We start from the raw sequence: 16021 nt of genomic DNA on the forward strand, positions 1-16021 counted from the left end.
TTTGCCAAATGAGGGTCCTGGGGGCACTATTAGAATAATAGCCTGTCATGAGACTTAACAGAGGATGGAGGCCAACATACAGCTTACTTACTAGCTGTACTCGGGGTCAGAGGAGAGACAGTTCAACTGACACGGGCCAAAGGATAAGGAAATTAAAGGATGTTGGTAATGAAGGAGTTTAAAGTGATGGATTATCAGACCTGGTCAGGGAAGAAGAGGGCAGCTACCAAATTAAAATATGCGGTGGGGGGGGGGGGGGAAGAGAACACCAAATAAGGGTTAGAATCAGGAAGTAAGGCTGCTGGAACACAGGTTCATCTTCCAAGTTTTGAAGGGAGGCTTTTTTGTTGTTATTGGTTGTACCAGTTCTGAGGCTTGTGCTAACTCAGGGCTTGTGCACTGTCTCTGAGCTCTTTTGCTCAAGGCTACCACTTGAACTACAGCTCCACCTATGGCTTTCTGGTAGTTAATTGGAGATAAGCATGTCTCACATTTTCCAGTCCCAGATGACTCTGAACCACAATTCTCAGCTATCAGCCTCCCGAGTAGCTAGGATTATAGGGCAGGAGGATTTTCCCCCCTGAAAGCTGAGGACCAAATTCAGGAATTTGCACTTGCCAAGCTTTTTCACTCAGCACGCTACCACTTGAGCTACAGCTCCACTTCTAAGCTTTTTAGTGATTACTTGGAGATATGAATTTTAAGGATTATCCTGCCTGGGATAGCTTCAAATCTCAATCCTCAGATCTCAGCCTTCTGAGTAGCTAGGATTACGGGTATGAATCACTGGCCCACAGTATGGAGTTAGTTTTTAAAGTAAATTTAAACTTACCTAGATCTGGCCATTAATATTCTTAGTCTCTGTTGCTGCATCAGGAGTTTACACATATTTCAAAATACCATGTCTTCTTTGTTTGCTGAAACCTGGAAGTAGTATCAGAATTTTTTGTTTCAAAAGAATTCATTTCTTTTTAAGATGGTAATTTTCCCTATTAGACTTCTGGAATTACTACTCCAAAGGCTGAAATAAAGGACTGAATATATAAAATCAACCTTTAAAATAGGACATATTACAATTCCTTTCCAAAATAAAAAAGTAAAAAACAATAGTCTCAACAAGTTCCACGTTTCTTTCTGGCTTCTCCACTACAGTGATGTCACTGTACAACTCAACTTTTTTTCCCCCAGTCATGGGGTTTGAACTCAGGGCCAGGGCACTGTCTCCAAGCCTTTTCGCTTTTTTACTCAAAGCTAGCACTCTACCACTCTGAGCCACAGTGCCACTTCCAGTTTTCTGGTGGTTAATTGTTAAGAGTCTTATGGACTTTCTTGCCTAGGCTGGCTCCAAACCATGATCCTCAGATCTCTGCCTCTTGAGTAGCTAGTATTTATAGGCATGAGCACCAAAATCTGGACACATTTAATTTTTTAAATATTGGTACTGACACTTGAACTCAGGGTCTGGGCTCTGTCGCTTAGTTTTTTCCCTCAAGGCAGGCCACAGCTTGAGCTATAATTCCACTTTTATAGCTTTTTGGTGGTTAACTGTAGTTAAAAGAGTCTCACAGATTTTCCTGCCTGGGCTGGTTTCAACTTGCCATCTTCAGATCTCAGCCTCCTAAGAAGCTAGAATTACAGGCATGAGGCCTTGGCGCCCAGCAACTCACTTCTTTATACATATGTCCTCAGCCATAAAATAAGGGGCTAAATCACCTACAGTTCTAAAGTACTATTTTAGCCAGGCGCAGACTAACTCTCTTGGCAATTTTTTCGAAACCTCACTGTCATTTATCCTGAAGCACACTCCTTAGAATCTACCCGTTGTATTTTCTATTCTACAAGATTCCCCAGAGCTAGATGAGGAAAAAGTCCATCAATATAAAAATAGATGGTAAGGAAAAGCATTCCTCAGTGTCTGAAGGTAAGCCTAATTACAATATACATTTGGAATTTTTTTGGTCAATTTATTCTACAACTGAAAAAAAATAACAGTCACTCAGAGAGGCACTCACTCATATGTATTGAATGTTTATGCCATACCGTGACTGTTAAAGACTACAGGTAGAGTCTTACTTCAACCGACACAAAAACCAGAGTCAACAAGTAGGATATCCAAAATGAATACTTCCAAAATCATGTACCCAAACACAATTACTTATTTCAGATCTGGATTTTACATAATCAGCATGTGAGATGCTTGCTTACATATTGGTGAGTTGCTGCTACAATCTCACTTAAGATGGGTAGCAATCTAGTTCCTCTTCTATAGTGTACCTATCATGCTTTACCTTTTTCTTAAAAAACTGCCCAGGGATAAGCTAACTCTACCACAAACAAATTCTCTTATGTGACTATGCATTATCTTCATTCATCTCTCTCTCTTTCCTAAAAGCTTTTAGTCAGGGGCTGGGAATGTGGCTTAGTGGTAGAGTGATTGCTTAGCATGCATGAAGCCCTGGGTTCGATTCCACAGCACCACATAAACAGAAAAGGCCAGAAGTGACACTTAAGCACAGAGAAGTTCAGGAACAGAGCCCAGGACCTGAGTTCAAGCCCCAGGAGGAGGCTCCCCTTCCCCCCCAAAAAAGTTTTAGCCAACTTGGGAAAATCTGTCTTTATTTCACTTACGGGCATGCTCCAACCCATATTGGGAAATGAGTTTAAGGATAGTAAATAGAATTAAGAGAAATGGGAACCGCTGGGGCCTAGTAGCTCATGTCTGTAATCCTAGCTATGTAGGAGGTAGAGATCATGTGCATCCAAGTTTAGGGACAGTCTGGACAAAAAAGTTACCAAGACTCCATGTCAACCAATAAACAGCTGGTTACGGTAATGCCAGCTTGTCATCCTAGCAATGGAGCAAACATTAACAGGAAGGCTCACAGTCCAAAATAAGAACTGGGTATATGGCTCACATAGCAGATAGCTTGCCTAACAAGTGTGAGGTCCTAAGTTCACCAGTACCTCCAAAAGAAGGAAGAGGGACAGAGGAAAAAGGGATGGGTCTACAACTGAAAAAAAATTTAAATAAAATAAAAAGCTCTACAATTTAAAATGAAGTTAAACAGAATCAGTGTACCCATGAATAGCCCTTGATCTCCATTTGGAGCTCTATAAAATTCTTATTCTGATTTCTTTTTGAAGATCAGTATTCATCAGTTTATTTTTAAATTATTTTATCTACTAGTAAGGCCAAGATAATATAGAGGTTTTTTTTCTTGCTTTTACTATTTTTCACTACAAATAATACAGCATTGTCAGACATTATTTGTGATTTAAAAGCTTTTTGTGCCTCATTCAAAGTATATTTTCTACATGAAAACACATTCTGAGTTCCACACTAAAGCCCTTCTTGGTATAAACGTAAGTCAATGGACCATGTATGTCCTGCCTTTGATTGGACTATGGATGACTCAGAAACTCTCCATTTCTTAACCACCTTTGGTTTCTCCCCACCGTTGGACAACCAAGAACCAAGAGGTAATTTGGAGGTAGAAAGAGGGAAAGAGATGGTTATAGACACTGTAATAGAGTTATAGTACTTTGGCTTTAACATGGGCATTTTTCTATTAAGTATACACACACACACACACACACACACACACACACACACACACACACACATACATAGCATGTAATGATTACTCAAAAAGAACACCACAATTTTACCAAGAAAATACCAAGAGGCTGAGAAATACTGTTAACTACAATTCTACTTTGCTGCAGCAAACTGATTTTCCTTTTTTGGTCTGAGACTCGGACTCAAAACTCATTAACTGGCATTTTAGTCAGTGGCTGGTACTCTACCAATTGAGCCATGACTGCAACCTCAAAAACTGACTTTTTTAGTTCCTTACTATGTGCTAGATAAACATAAAGTCATTTGGATGATCTCATTATTCCAAAGCCAACCTTATAAGATAGACATTACCATTACTTTTGTAGTCTAAGTGAGGAACGCAAGGCTTTGAAAGTTTAGATAACTCCAGGCCAACAGTTAATCAGAAGGAGAGCCAGGCTTAAATCCCAATCTGACTCTAAAGCACTGGCTTCTATTAATACATGTAAAAAACTTTAACATGTTTAGCATACAGTAAACATATACATATATATGGACACACACATATATATATAACAGTAATTCATCATGACATACAACATAGTGTCTATATTTCTTCATTTACAGCATTAGGACATCTGTTTCATAATTATTATGAAAACCAAATAAATTTTGGTTATAAAGACATTTAGAAACACATATACTCTTAAAAAACAAAGAATTTTCTTATCACCACTCTAGGTAAAGCCCATTTCTTATACAAATGGACATTTATATCATCAGCACAGAAAACCTAGAACTTAAGTATCATCCTTATAACAAGCACTGTATGAATTTAGCACAGCTGTCTTAATTTGAATGATTCCTGCAGGATGACAAGCAAATAGAACACTGAACTTTATTCACAAGAATGACTATATATTTGGTGCTTAGAAAGGTATATTTGCTTTCTCATGTTCACTAGCACTAAGGGTGAATTTGACTTATACACAGTAATTTTGTTTAAACATAGCCAGGACAAAATATATAGTTAGAAGCAAGGAAACACACTAAATATTAGGCATAGCTAACAGCCAAGTTAAATTACATTAAAGCTATCAAGAGAATGGCACCCTCAAATTGTCCTGTTTTTGTGTCTGCATAGCTATTAAAAAAATACTAGGTAATCCACTGCTTTAACATCATTTTTAAAATCCATAAACTTTGCTTTTCTGTTAACACTGATCAAATTTTTTATTATTGATATATTCTGAGGAAGGAGTTAGGAAAGTATAGTTTCTATGTCAGCTTAATTGAGCATTTCTAAGTAATTGTCAGTGAATATACTTGCTGTTGTTTTTGTGTTTTTTGCCAGTCCTGGGCCTTGGACTCAGGGCCTGAGCACTGTCCTGGGCTTCTTTTTGCTCAAGGCTAGCACTCTGCCACTTGAGCCACAGCGCTACTACTGGCCATTTTCTATATATGCGGTGCTGAGGAATCGAACCCAGGGCTTCATGTATATGAGGCAAGAACTATACCACTAGGCCATATTCCCTAGTGAATATACTTGTATCTGCCATTCCTAAACAGACTTTTCTTCCAAGTTTTTTAGCCTGAGGGTAAATTTTTTGCTTGTTTTTTTAAAATTTTGTTGCAGTGCTGGGGGATTAAATCCCAGGACTCACACATACTAGAGCAGGCATTCAACTGCGTGGCTACATCCCCCCTACCCCTCTTACTTTAACTTTTTTATATATCTTACAAATCACCTCAGTATACATTAATTTATATTTTGCAAACTCTTTATATCTAGTCTAAATCCCCTGTACTGAAAATTAGACCAGGTTCTTCTCATTTGTCTTCTCCATGAGACAACTAATGGATGATCAAGAAAGATTAAGCACATATTTACAAATATTTAAAGTTTCACCAATGCATTATTCTATAGGTAAATATAAAATGTAAGTATTCTACTTTACACATAGCTATTTGAGTTAAGCTAACAAAAAGTTACTCTGTATAAAGTACCTTGTAAATAGCTATCAACATTAAGGAAATAAAAAAATCAATTAAGGGCTGGGAATGTGGCTTAGTGGTAGAGTGCTTGCTTGCCTAGCATGCATGAAGCCCTGAGTTCAATTCCTCAGTACCACATAAATGGAAAAGGCTGGAAATGATGATGTGGCTAAAGTGGTAGAGTGCTAGACGTAAGCAAAACAAGCTCAGGGACAGTGCTCAAACCCTGGGTTCAAGCCCTCGGACTGGCAAAACAAAACAAAACAAAACAAAAAATAATTCTCGGGCTGGGAATATCGCCTAGTGGCAAGAGAGCTTGCCTCCTATACATGAGGCCCTGGGTTCGATTCCCCAGCACCACATATACAGAAAACGGCCAGAAGTGGCGCTGTGGCTCAAGTGGCAGAGTGCTAGCCTTGAGCAAAAAGAAGCCAGGGACAGTGCTCAGGCCCTGAGTCCAAGGCCCAGGACTGGCAAAAAAAAAATTTTTTTTTAATTAATTCTCCATCCACACAAAGCGTTCAGTAAGTATCTTTCTTTCTTTCTTTCTTTTTTTTTTTTTTTTTTTTTGAGAACTGAGCTAAATACTCAGCTTTCTCTGGTTCCCAAGGGAGGAAAATAGGGAAATGAATACTTGGCAGAGCCACTCACCTATGTTTAGGTGTTGTGAGAATATTTAACTCATAGTACAAGGGAAGACAGACTCATCAAAGAAAGCTTCCTGGGAAAGGTAATCCCTAAATTGACTTCTGAAAGATAGGAATTAGCTAGGTTAAGTTCAGAATCAAGACGAATTCATTAAAAAAATTCAAGCAAAACAAACAAGACCAAAAAGGAAAAAAAAAACACAATAACATGTTTTACTCCAAGAATGGGCACACTAGTTCTGTGGAGTTAGCATGTAGGTACATGGGAGAGTATTACAAGATAGGTAGGAAGACAGGCACAAGACCATTTCATAAAGGGGCAAGTCTGTACTACTCATATTTTCCATTAGCATCTTTAAAGACATCACTGATATCCTACCAAAATATTTTTCTACAGAGGCAGAAAATTTAGACAATTTAACTCAATACTGATAAGAATAAAACAACATTGTTTTATTATCTGTGGTGATCAAAATCTGGCTGAGACACATAATCCAATTTGGTATATAAAAAAATAAACATTCTCCTCTGTGAGCAACTATATTTGCAGTATCATCACAGGATGATGGTCTGTACCTAAGATTTCCTTCCATTCTGCACCTACAAATGCTATCCCTCATTTTTTGTTGTTGTTGTTTGTATGTGCCAGTCCTAGGGCTTGAACTCAGAGAAAGGGCATTGTCGCTTAGTTTTTCATTCAAGTATAGTGCTCCACCACTTGAACCAGAGAACCACTTCTGGTTTTTTGCTGGTTAAATGGAAATAAAGAGGATCATAGATTTTCCTGCCCAGGCTAGCTTCAAACTGCAATCCTCAGATCTCAGCACCTTGAGTAGCAAGGATTATAAATATAAGCCACTGGTATTTCCAAAACTATTGAATAAGTAAACTGTATAAAATAAAATTTAATATAAATCCGTTTTTCAAAAATCAGTCAGATCTTGTGTTCACTGTTTAAAGAGCATAAGCTGGGGGAAAAAGTCCTTAAGGCTGGCACAAAACAACATAAAAAAGAAACTTTAAGAATATAAGATGACAAAAGTGTTCATGATAGACTGAAGCAGGAAAAAAGAAGTTATTAAAAATAGGTTACTAAATGTACAGGTGCTAGGTAGAGGTATATATAGGACGTATGGTACAATCTTTGCAACTTTTCTGTGATTCTAAAATTGTTCTTAAAAACATTTATTAGAGGCTGAGAATATGGCTTAAGTGGTAGAGTGCTTGCCTTAGCATGTATGAAGCCCCCTGGGTTTGATTCCTCAGCACCACATAAACTGAAAAAGCCAGAAGTGGGGCTATGGCTCAAGTGGTAGAGCTCTAGCCTTGAGCACAGAGAAGCTCAAGGATTGAACCCTGAGTTCAAGCCCCAGGACTCTCTCTCTCTCTCTTTCTCACACACACACACACGCACGTGCACGCACACACACGCACATAAATTGGAAAAATTGCTCTTCACATGAACTAGCAAATTTAAGAAGATTTCAATTGCCTGGGGATATGGCCTAGTGGTAAGAGTGCTTGCCTCCCATACATGAAGCCCTAGGTTCGATTCCCCAGCACCACATATACAGAAAATGGCCAGAAGTGGCGCTGTGGCTCAGAGTGGTAGAGTGCTAGCCTTGAGCAAAAAGAAGCCAGGGACAGTGCTCAGGCCCTGAGTCCAAGGCCCAGGACCGGCCAAAAAAAAAAAAAAAAATGAAGATTTCAATTTAAAACTGTAACACTTAACACTTTACACTTTGGATTTTTTTCTGAGTTTCTCCCATAAAATACATATGGCAAGCAAAAAGATAAAAATAAAAACTAGATGAAGACATTGTAACGTGTCAGCATCAATTCACTTGACAGAAAACCATTTTCCTACTTTACATATAGTGCAAATTATCTCTATAATCAACTTACTAACAGAAGAATATTCAAAACCATACTTACTAAACATTTCTTTAGAAAGAAAAACTAAAAATATCCACATAGAACGAAATGAGACTACAACACTAGGTTAGAGCAGTGTGAAGAACACAGTAGCAAAACGAAATGCTGGAGGCATTTAAGTAGGCAAACTTAATTAGTAAATGCTGGACATAGGGCAAACTGCAGAATATAACACAGTCTTAGATACTCAGAATTTGTGCCTTAGAAAGATGTGGTGAAAATCCTTATAATACAAAGTTATACAACCTAGTTTTTTCCCAAACAAAAATAATATATTTAGAATAATGTATCTAGTACACATCTGCCCTAGAGGTTGCAGAGACACAGTGTCTTCAATATCAATCACAACACGTTTTTTAATCCCTTTCTCCTTTCCTCTGTAACGCATTCCTGCCTTGTACGCCTAGTCATCAGTCCTCTGGTTTAAAAATGGCAACCAGATGCTATTTCACAATTTGGGTAGAAATATCAGTTCAGAGACTATTGGGATCACAGAATCAAATTCTATTTCAGATGTGTAACAAATGCCTATCTAAAAGCTGGGTGCTAGCTGGATGCTGGTGGCTCACACCTGTAATCCTATCTACTCAGGAGGCTGAGATCTGAAGATCACAGTTTAAAGCCAGTCTGGGCAGGAAAGTCCATGAGACTCTTATCTCCAATTATCCACCAGAAAATCAGAAGTTGTTCAGTGGCTCAAGTGGTAGAGTGCTAGTCTTGAGCTGAAGATCTCAGGGACAGTACTCAGGCACAAGATTTTAAGCTCCACGACCAACAAAAAAGAAAAGAAAAGAAAACAGAGGCTACTAAAAGGGGTTCTTGGGTATAAAGGTTTCTATATTGTTATTCTGCATACTAACTGACATTTAGAGACATGTGCTGTTTTTCAGCAAAAGGAGGCTATGATTGATTCTAAGACCAGAATTTTGTATATACCACTGAGAAAGATAAAAGTTGCCAACTTCATTATTATGTAACATATGACTGCTTAACAAAGAACCCAGCTCCCTTGAAATATTGACTTCTCAGTCACTAACAGCATTCAGTTGATTCCACTGCTAGGTAAGAAGGATGAGATTACTTGAGGATTCTTCTAATGAAGTGATTTTCAAGCACTAATCTGAGCTATTCTTCATTAGAGGAAACAAAGAGAAAAAAATCAATGAAACAGTTTTTAAATAGCTATAAAGTTTTTAAAATTATATTCAATTAATTCTAAGTAAAAGATGTAAGGCAGATGAAACATTTTAACCTCATTAGTTCTAAGTAAAACATTTCATGATATAAAACTTTAAAGTCTTCACCAAATTTTACACTTGGTTTCTGATGTAATAGTTGTTTATTGTCACTAAAAGCTATCTAACTTAGTTTTCACAATTTTCTACTGCTAAAAAATTATAATTTCTGGGGGCCTGGGGATATGGCCTAGTGGCAAGAGTGCTTGCCTCGTATACATGAAGCCCTGGGTTCGATTCCCCAGCACCACATATATAGAAAACGGCCGGAAGTGGCGCTATGGCTCAAGTGGCAGAGTGCCAGCCTTGAGCAAAAGGAAGCCAGGGACAGTGCTCAGCCCTGAGTCCAAGCCCCAGGACTGGCAATAAATAAATAAATAAATAAAAATAAAAAATAAATTCTTCTCTATACAAGTTTCCTACCTGATTGTTCTTATTGATGTTGCAATACAGAAAGCACATATGACACTATAGCTACTGGATAAAATATTTTATGAAAGAAGAGCCACATTACCACCTCCTGTATTATTTAGTCAAACCAACTAAATTACTCTTTAAAATGGAAATTTTTTTGGAAGAAGGCAGCAGACTAGTGGCACCCACCAATTGCTAGCAACTCCACGAAATAAGACTAAACAGGTAGAGAGTAGCTACCTTTGAGGTGGATAATGATAAGGCATGGGAGTTTCAGAACCAAGCAGAACAAAAGGGAAAGACTGCCTTAAAGGAACAGGTCCTGGCAGAAGGCAGGGACTGGTAGAAAAACATGAATGAACAAACAGAAGACTCAGAAAAAAAAAAAATTGGTATCAGCACCAACAAGAAATGCAAGCTAACAAAAACGGGATCCTAGAGTTTGTATAGCATCTGGCATTGGGAAAGTTCTTCCTTGTTCCCAGGATTTAGTTATGGTGCAGCAGGAGAATGTCATCTGAAACACTCCTATCTCAGTCTGCTAATTTAGAAGTCAAACACCCTGACTGTCCTAGCTCCAGGAACTTTTTAGCAAGAATGACCCAACAAGTACTGGCCTAGATGGGTGGTCTGGTTATAAAGAAAAGACTGAACCAGAGGCAAGGGTTACAAGATAGGAAAACAGAGCCACAGGGAAGAGAAGTTGCTTGTAATTTGGAGACATCATTCATATGTGCTCACCAGGAAAGCTCTGGGAAAAAAGAACTAGCAAAGTGCAAGTAATCATGTGCAAGATCTAAGTTGTAGAAAGTTTGTCAGTAGTATGAGAATGGAACTCCTGAGCATCTCATTGTCATTTGGTATGGTATACATTTTCATAGGCCATGCTGCTCTACAAAAAGTCACTTAAGTCAGGCACCAGTGGCTCACATTTGTAATCCTAGCTAACCAGGGAGCTGAGGTCTGAGGGTCAAGGTTCAGGGGGCTGAAGTCTGATGAATCTCCAGGTCTTTGGTCAATTCCTTGGTCTGCCATTTTCACAGAGCTGGAGGAGAGGAGACTGTCAAGGCAGTGCCTCTCAAGTGCTTGCTTAGCCTCCTACCACATGCAGTAAAAACAGGAGGAAATGCTAGTTTCATTGTTACGATTTTCCTTTTTCTATTTTTTATTTTTTGGTGTGTGCCAGGAGCTTGAACTTGGCATCTATGTGCAGTTCCTGAGCTTTTCTGCACAAAGCTAGCATTCTACCATTTGAGCAACACACACAGCACCACTTCTGGCTTTTTGACGATTCACTGGAGATAAAGAGTCTCACAGACATTTCCTGCCTGGGATGGCTTCAAACTGCAATTCTCAGATGTCAGCCTCTTGAGTAGCTAAGATTACAGACATGAGCCACTATATATATTTTTTTTTTTTGGTCAGTCCTCAGGCTTGAACTCAGGATCTGGGCACTCTCCCTGAGCTTCTTTTGTTCAAGGCTAGCACTCTATCTCTGAGCCACAATGCCACTGTGGGCCTTTTCTGTATATGTGGTACTAAGGCATCGAACCCAGGGCTTTTTGCATGCTAGGCAAGCACTCTAAAGCTATTTCCAGCCCTATTTTTATTTTTTGCTCCTCCTGAGGCTTGAACTCAGGGCCTGGGTGCTATCCCTGAGCTTCTTTTGCTCAGGCTATTACTTGAGCTACAGGGCCACTTTCTGCTTTTTCTGAGTAGTTTATTGGAGATGAGTCTCAATGACTTTTCTGCCAGGGCTGGCTTTGAACTGCAATCTTTAAATCTCAGCTTCCTGAGTAGTTAGAATTATATGCATGAGCCACCAGCACTGGGCTGGCCCACCTTCTTATATTAAAATTGTAACTATAAAATTAATCAATAGCAATCTTGTCAAAATACGTAGTGAAGAAAAAAATTGCTAGGCATGGTACACATACCAATTATTGCCAGTAAGAAGCTAATAAAGCTATTACAAGTTGAGGCCTGGCAATCAATAGTGAGTCAGTTACATAGTGAGTTTGAGGCCAGCTTGGGCTATATTATATAGCAAGACCCTGTCTCAAGTGAGAAAAGAAAAAAGAATGCTAATCTAGGATTGCCACTATTTCAATTACTTCACCTCAAATATTATAGTGTGTGCCTACCTCTTAACACACTGACAGAATTTAGAAAGAAAAAAATTTAAAACATATGGTCCAATTAAGTGTCACATTTAGATGCAAGTATGTAGATCTCACTTCAAGTATTAGCAATGATGCTCATGGCAGAGTCCAAATAGTGTCTCAAGTAATTGGAATATTAGCTTAACCCTTTCCATTGTCCTTGAAGCATCATCATCACCATCATCATCATTTTACCAAATAGGCAATTTAACAAACTTAAGACCAGAACTTTTCTTTGCATCCAAAAAACAAACCATTGACTTGAGAAACCTATCAGCACTGTATTTATGACTAAAAAATGATGAATTGAAAAAATAACATTTTTTTTGGGGGGGGGCCAGTCCTGGGGCTTGGACTCAGGGCCCCCTGGCTTCTTTTTTTGCTCAAGGCTAGCACTCTGCCACTTGAGCCACAGCGCCACTTCTGGCTGTTTTCTGTATATGTGATGCTGGGGAATTGAACCCAGGGCTTCATGTATACGAGGCAAGCACTCTTGCCACTAGGTCATATCCCCAGCCCCCAAAATAACATTTTTTTAGAAGACATTTTTATAAACACTTCTAAAAATACGCTGGGTGCCAAGGTTCATGCCTGTAATCCTACCTACTCAGAAGGTTGAGATATGAGGATCATAGCTCAAAGCTAGCCTGGGCAGGCAAGCCCATGAAACTATTATCTCCAATAAACTACTCAAAAAAAGCTGGAAGTAGAGCTGTGGTTCAAGTGGTAGAGCACTAGCCTTGAACAAAGAAAGCTCAGGATAGCATCCGGGCACTAAGTTCAAGCTCCAGACTGGCATCCAAATAAATGAAAATAAATAATAAATGTAATAAATGTGTGTATTAAGCACAAGAAACTCATTCCTATTTCATCTAAATCAAAGTACTTTCCCTTGACTCTAAATATATATGCACATTTAAGGTAGACATTTTCCTTCTAAACCATAAGCCTCTGGCTCACATGCAAACAAAATTATTTAAAATACACACAAGTTTCAGCACTCAAACTTGTAGTTTCCACATGCTGCCCACACAGCACTTTGTGAGCATGTGATTAGGAGGAATGATGCACAATCACACCACATTCTTTCCCTCAGCTCACACATCAAGAACTTGCCCTCTCAGCTGCATTCTTCACCAAACACCCATGGTCACCTTAGCAACCCTATGCTCCTAATATGGACAACTGGTCCATTTAAAGTCAGTCTTTCTTGGCAGGGAAAATGCTTGTTCTTCAAATTGGGGGTGAGAGGATAGTTTTCTTTTTTAGTACACATTATAGAGGTTAATCGAACTTGATTAGTACTCTGTTCTGTGGTGGCAATTTATGTGGAGTTTCAACCAATTCTGAATTTTGTTAGTTGTTAAAATGAAACAAAAAGTATCTAACAAGGCTGGGGATATGGCCTATTGGCAAGAGTGCTTGACTCATATACATGAGGCCCTGGGTTCAATTCCCCAACACCACATATACAGAAAATGGCCAGAAGTGGCGCTGTGGCTCAAGTGACAGAGTGTTAGCCTTGAGCAAAAAGAAGCCAGGGACAGTGCTCAGGCCCTGAGTCCAAAGCCCAGGGCTGGCCAAAAAAAAATTACCTAACAAATTGTAAAACTATTCCACATTTTTAAGAGTAAAGTTTGCTTTCCATTAAACTGAACTATAGCACCTGAAGCCTTAATAAACAATAAATTTGGGTCAAAGACTTGTTTTTTATTTATTTTTTTGGCCAGTCCTGGGCCTTGGACTCAGGGCCTGAGCACTGTCCCTGGCTTCTTTTTGCTCAAGGCTAGCACTCTGCCACTTGAGCCACAGCGCCACTTCTGGCCATTTTCTGTATATGTGGTGCTGGGGAATTGAACCCAGGGCTTCATGTATACAAGGCAAACACTCTTGCCACTAGGCCATATCCCCAGCCCTGTTTTCTGTTTTAGTATCATAGTTGTGTGTGTATGCCACAGTCCTGGGGTTTGAACTCAGGGCCTCATGTTCTCACTTGGCTTTTTTTACTCAAGGCTTGAGTTTTACCACTTGAACCACCCCTCCACTTCTGGCTTTTTTCTGGTTAGTTGAAGACAACAATTTCACAGACTCTTCTGTCTGGCTTCAAACTTTAATCCTCAAATCTCAGCCTGAGTAGCTAGAATTACAGGCATAAGCTATAGGCACCAGACTTTAATAATAGAAGTACTTTTTAACAAAAACATATTACAAAATGTATCATTTTTGTTATTATAAAACACAACTTGCTTATTGACTAAATATCAAATTATTTTCACTAGGCTCATAATGATATGTGGCACAATTTCATATTCTAAAAAAATTAAGGGCTGGGAATATGGCCTAGTGGCAAGAGTGCTTGCCTCATATACATGAAGCCCTAGGTTCGATTCCCCAGCACCACATATGTAGAAAATGGCCAGAAGTGGCGCTGTGGCTCAAGTGGCAGAGTGCTAGCCTTGAGCAAAAAGAAGCCAGGGACAGTGTTCAGGCCCTGAGTCCAAGGCCCAGGACTGGCAAAATAAATAAATAAATAAAAATTAAAAGCTCAAGTTTTATTCAAGATTGGGTATTTTAAAGCTTGATTTTTTTAAAGATATAAAATATGTAAAATATCATCCATTTAAACTTAAGTATGTAATATAGTCACAAAGTTTTTAGCCATTAGCATAATCTAGTTGCAGAACATTTTCATCATCCCAATAAGAAACCTTATGCTTAATTTAAGAGCACATTTCTAGTTCCAGGAAGAAATATCCAAAACAAATTTAATTTTAAAAGATATGTACAGAAGCAAACTTTTCACAATACTATGGTCAAAATTATATTTAAAAAAAAAAAGTAGGACAAACCAGGTACCAATGGCTCATGCCTGTAATCCTTCCTACTCAGGAGGCTGAGATCAAGATTCCAAGTCAGGCTAGGTGCCAGTGGCTCATATCTGTAATCCTATCTACTCAGGAGGCTAAGACATGAGGACTACAGTTCGAAGCCAGCCTGGGCTCCAATTAACCACCAGAAAACTACAAGTGGCACTGTGGCTCAAAATAGCAGAGCACTAGCCTTGAGCCAAAAAGCTAGGGGGCAGAACCCAGGCCCTGAGTTCAAGCCCCACAACCAACAACAACAACAAAAAAAAAAAAAAAAAAAAAAAAGAGAGAGAGAGAGAGAGAGGAAAAAGAAAAGAAATTCAAAGACACAGATGGAAGAAAACTTTCCAAAAGTAAATGAGTAGCTATATTTGGCTAGTGGCATTATATTGACTCTTTTCCCATACATTTCCTCTTGTTGTGATTCAATAAAATTACTTTCACAATTCTTAAGACGGTATAGCAGAGATACATTTTCTAGAACTATATACTAGAATTCATCCTATAAAGAAAAAACAGAAATAGAAGGTGACAGTTTCTTAATGTCCACAATTTTTAAGTTATATTATCTACTTTGAAAAATAATTTAAAAAAATAGATATGAGCACACTTACTAATCTGGTTGAAAAGCCACAGCTGCATTTTACTTTTATAAGAAATGGACTATTTCATCACTGTTTCTTCTCGGCATCTTCTTAATGGCCATTTCTGAAACAGATAATTATTAAAAATGTGACTCAAATATGTAGCAAAAGTCATAAAATCATAAAGATCATTACCTAACTTGTAGTGACTAAAGAGAACTATTCATGGTAGCTCTTGAGCAACCTCCTAATTAAAAAAAAATTATTAACAGGATGACATGAATGGGATAGAAAATTAGCTATTCTCCCCTCAAGACCAGAATGCTTCAGTCCTCATGTCTTTCACCCAGTGGAGCCTTAGTGTAATTTGCAAACTGGAACAACAACAACAACAAAAAGGAAGATTTAGAGATTTTGAATACACTCAAGTAATTGTTTATATATTCTGTTTTCTTACAGTCTACCTAAGATGCCTATCAGAAGAGGATTTGTGTCAGTTTTATTTATATTCACATTCTAAAACTTAAGCAACTGAAACAAATGACTGCCATGCTGGTAAGTGCTCTGAATAACTACTTAAAAACAATTGATAAAAATTCAAGTATTTTAAAATGATAAAATCT

General features: G+C 38.4%; 1 protein-coding gene across 2 annotated transcripts in view; it reads right to left on the reverse strand.

Annotated features, from left to right (window-relative positions):
• Frs2 (fibroblast growth factor receptor substrate 2) overlaps positions 1 to 16021 on the reverse strand; it is an 80222-nt gene that overhangs the window by 11607 nt on the left and 52594 nt on the right. The window contains exons 2-3 of one of the 2 annotated variants that reach the window (XM_048359782.1): positions 15429 to 15522; positions 833 to 924 (exon numbers count right to left, since the gene is read on the reverse strand). Coding sequence is in view for 1 of the 2 variants with exons in the window: in XM_048359773.1 (XP_048215730.1) it covers positions 15429 to 15456 (28 nt within the window). In the remaining variant the exon portion in view is untranslated. The remainder of the gene's footprint in view (positions 1 to 832; positions 925 to 15428; positions 15523 to 16021) is intronic. The other variant, XM_048359773.1, reaches the window with a different exon arrangement.

The sequence above is a fragment of the Perognathus longimembris genome, chromosome 1 (assembly GCF_023159225.1).
Source record: "Perognathus longimembris pacificus isolate PPM17 chromosome 1, ASM2315922v1, whole genome shotgun sequence".
NCBI lineage: Eukaryota > Metazoa > Chordata > Mammalia > Rodentia > Heteromyidae > Perognathus > Perognathus longimembris.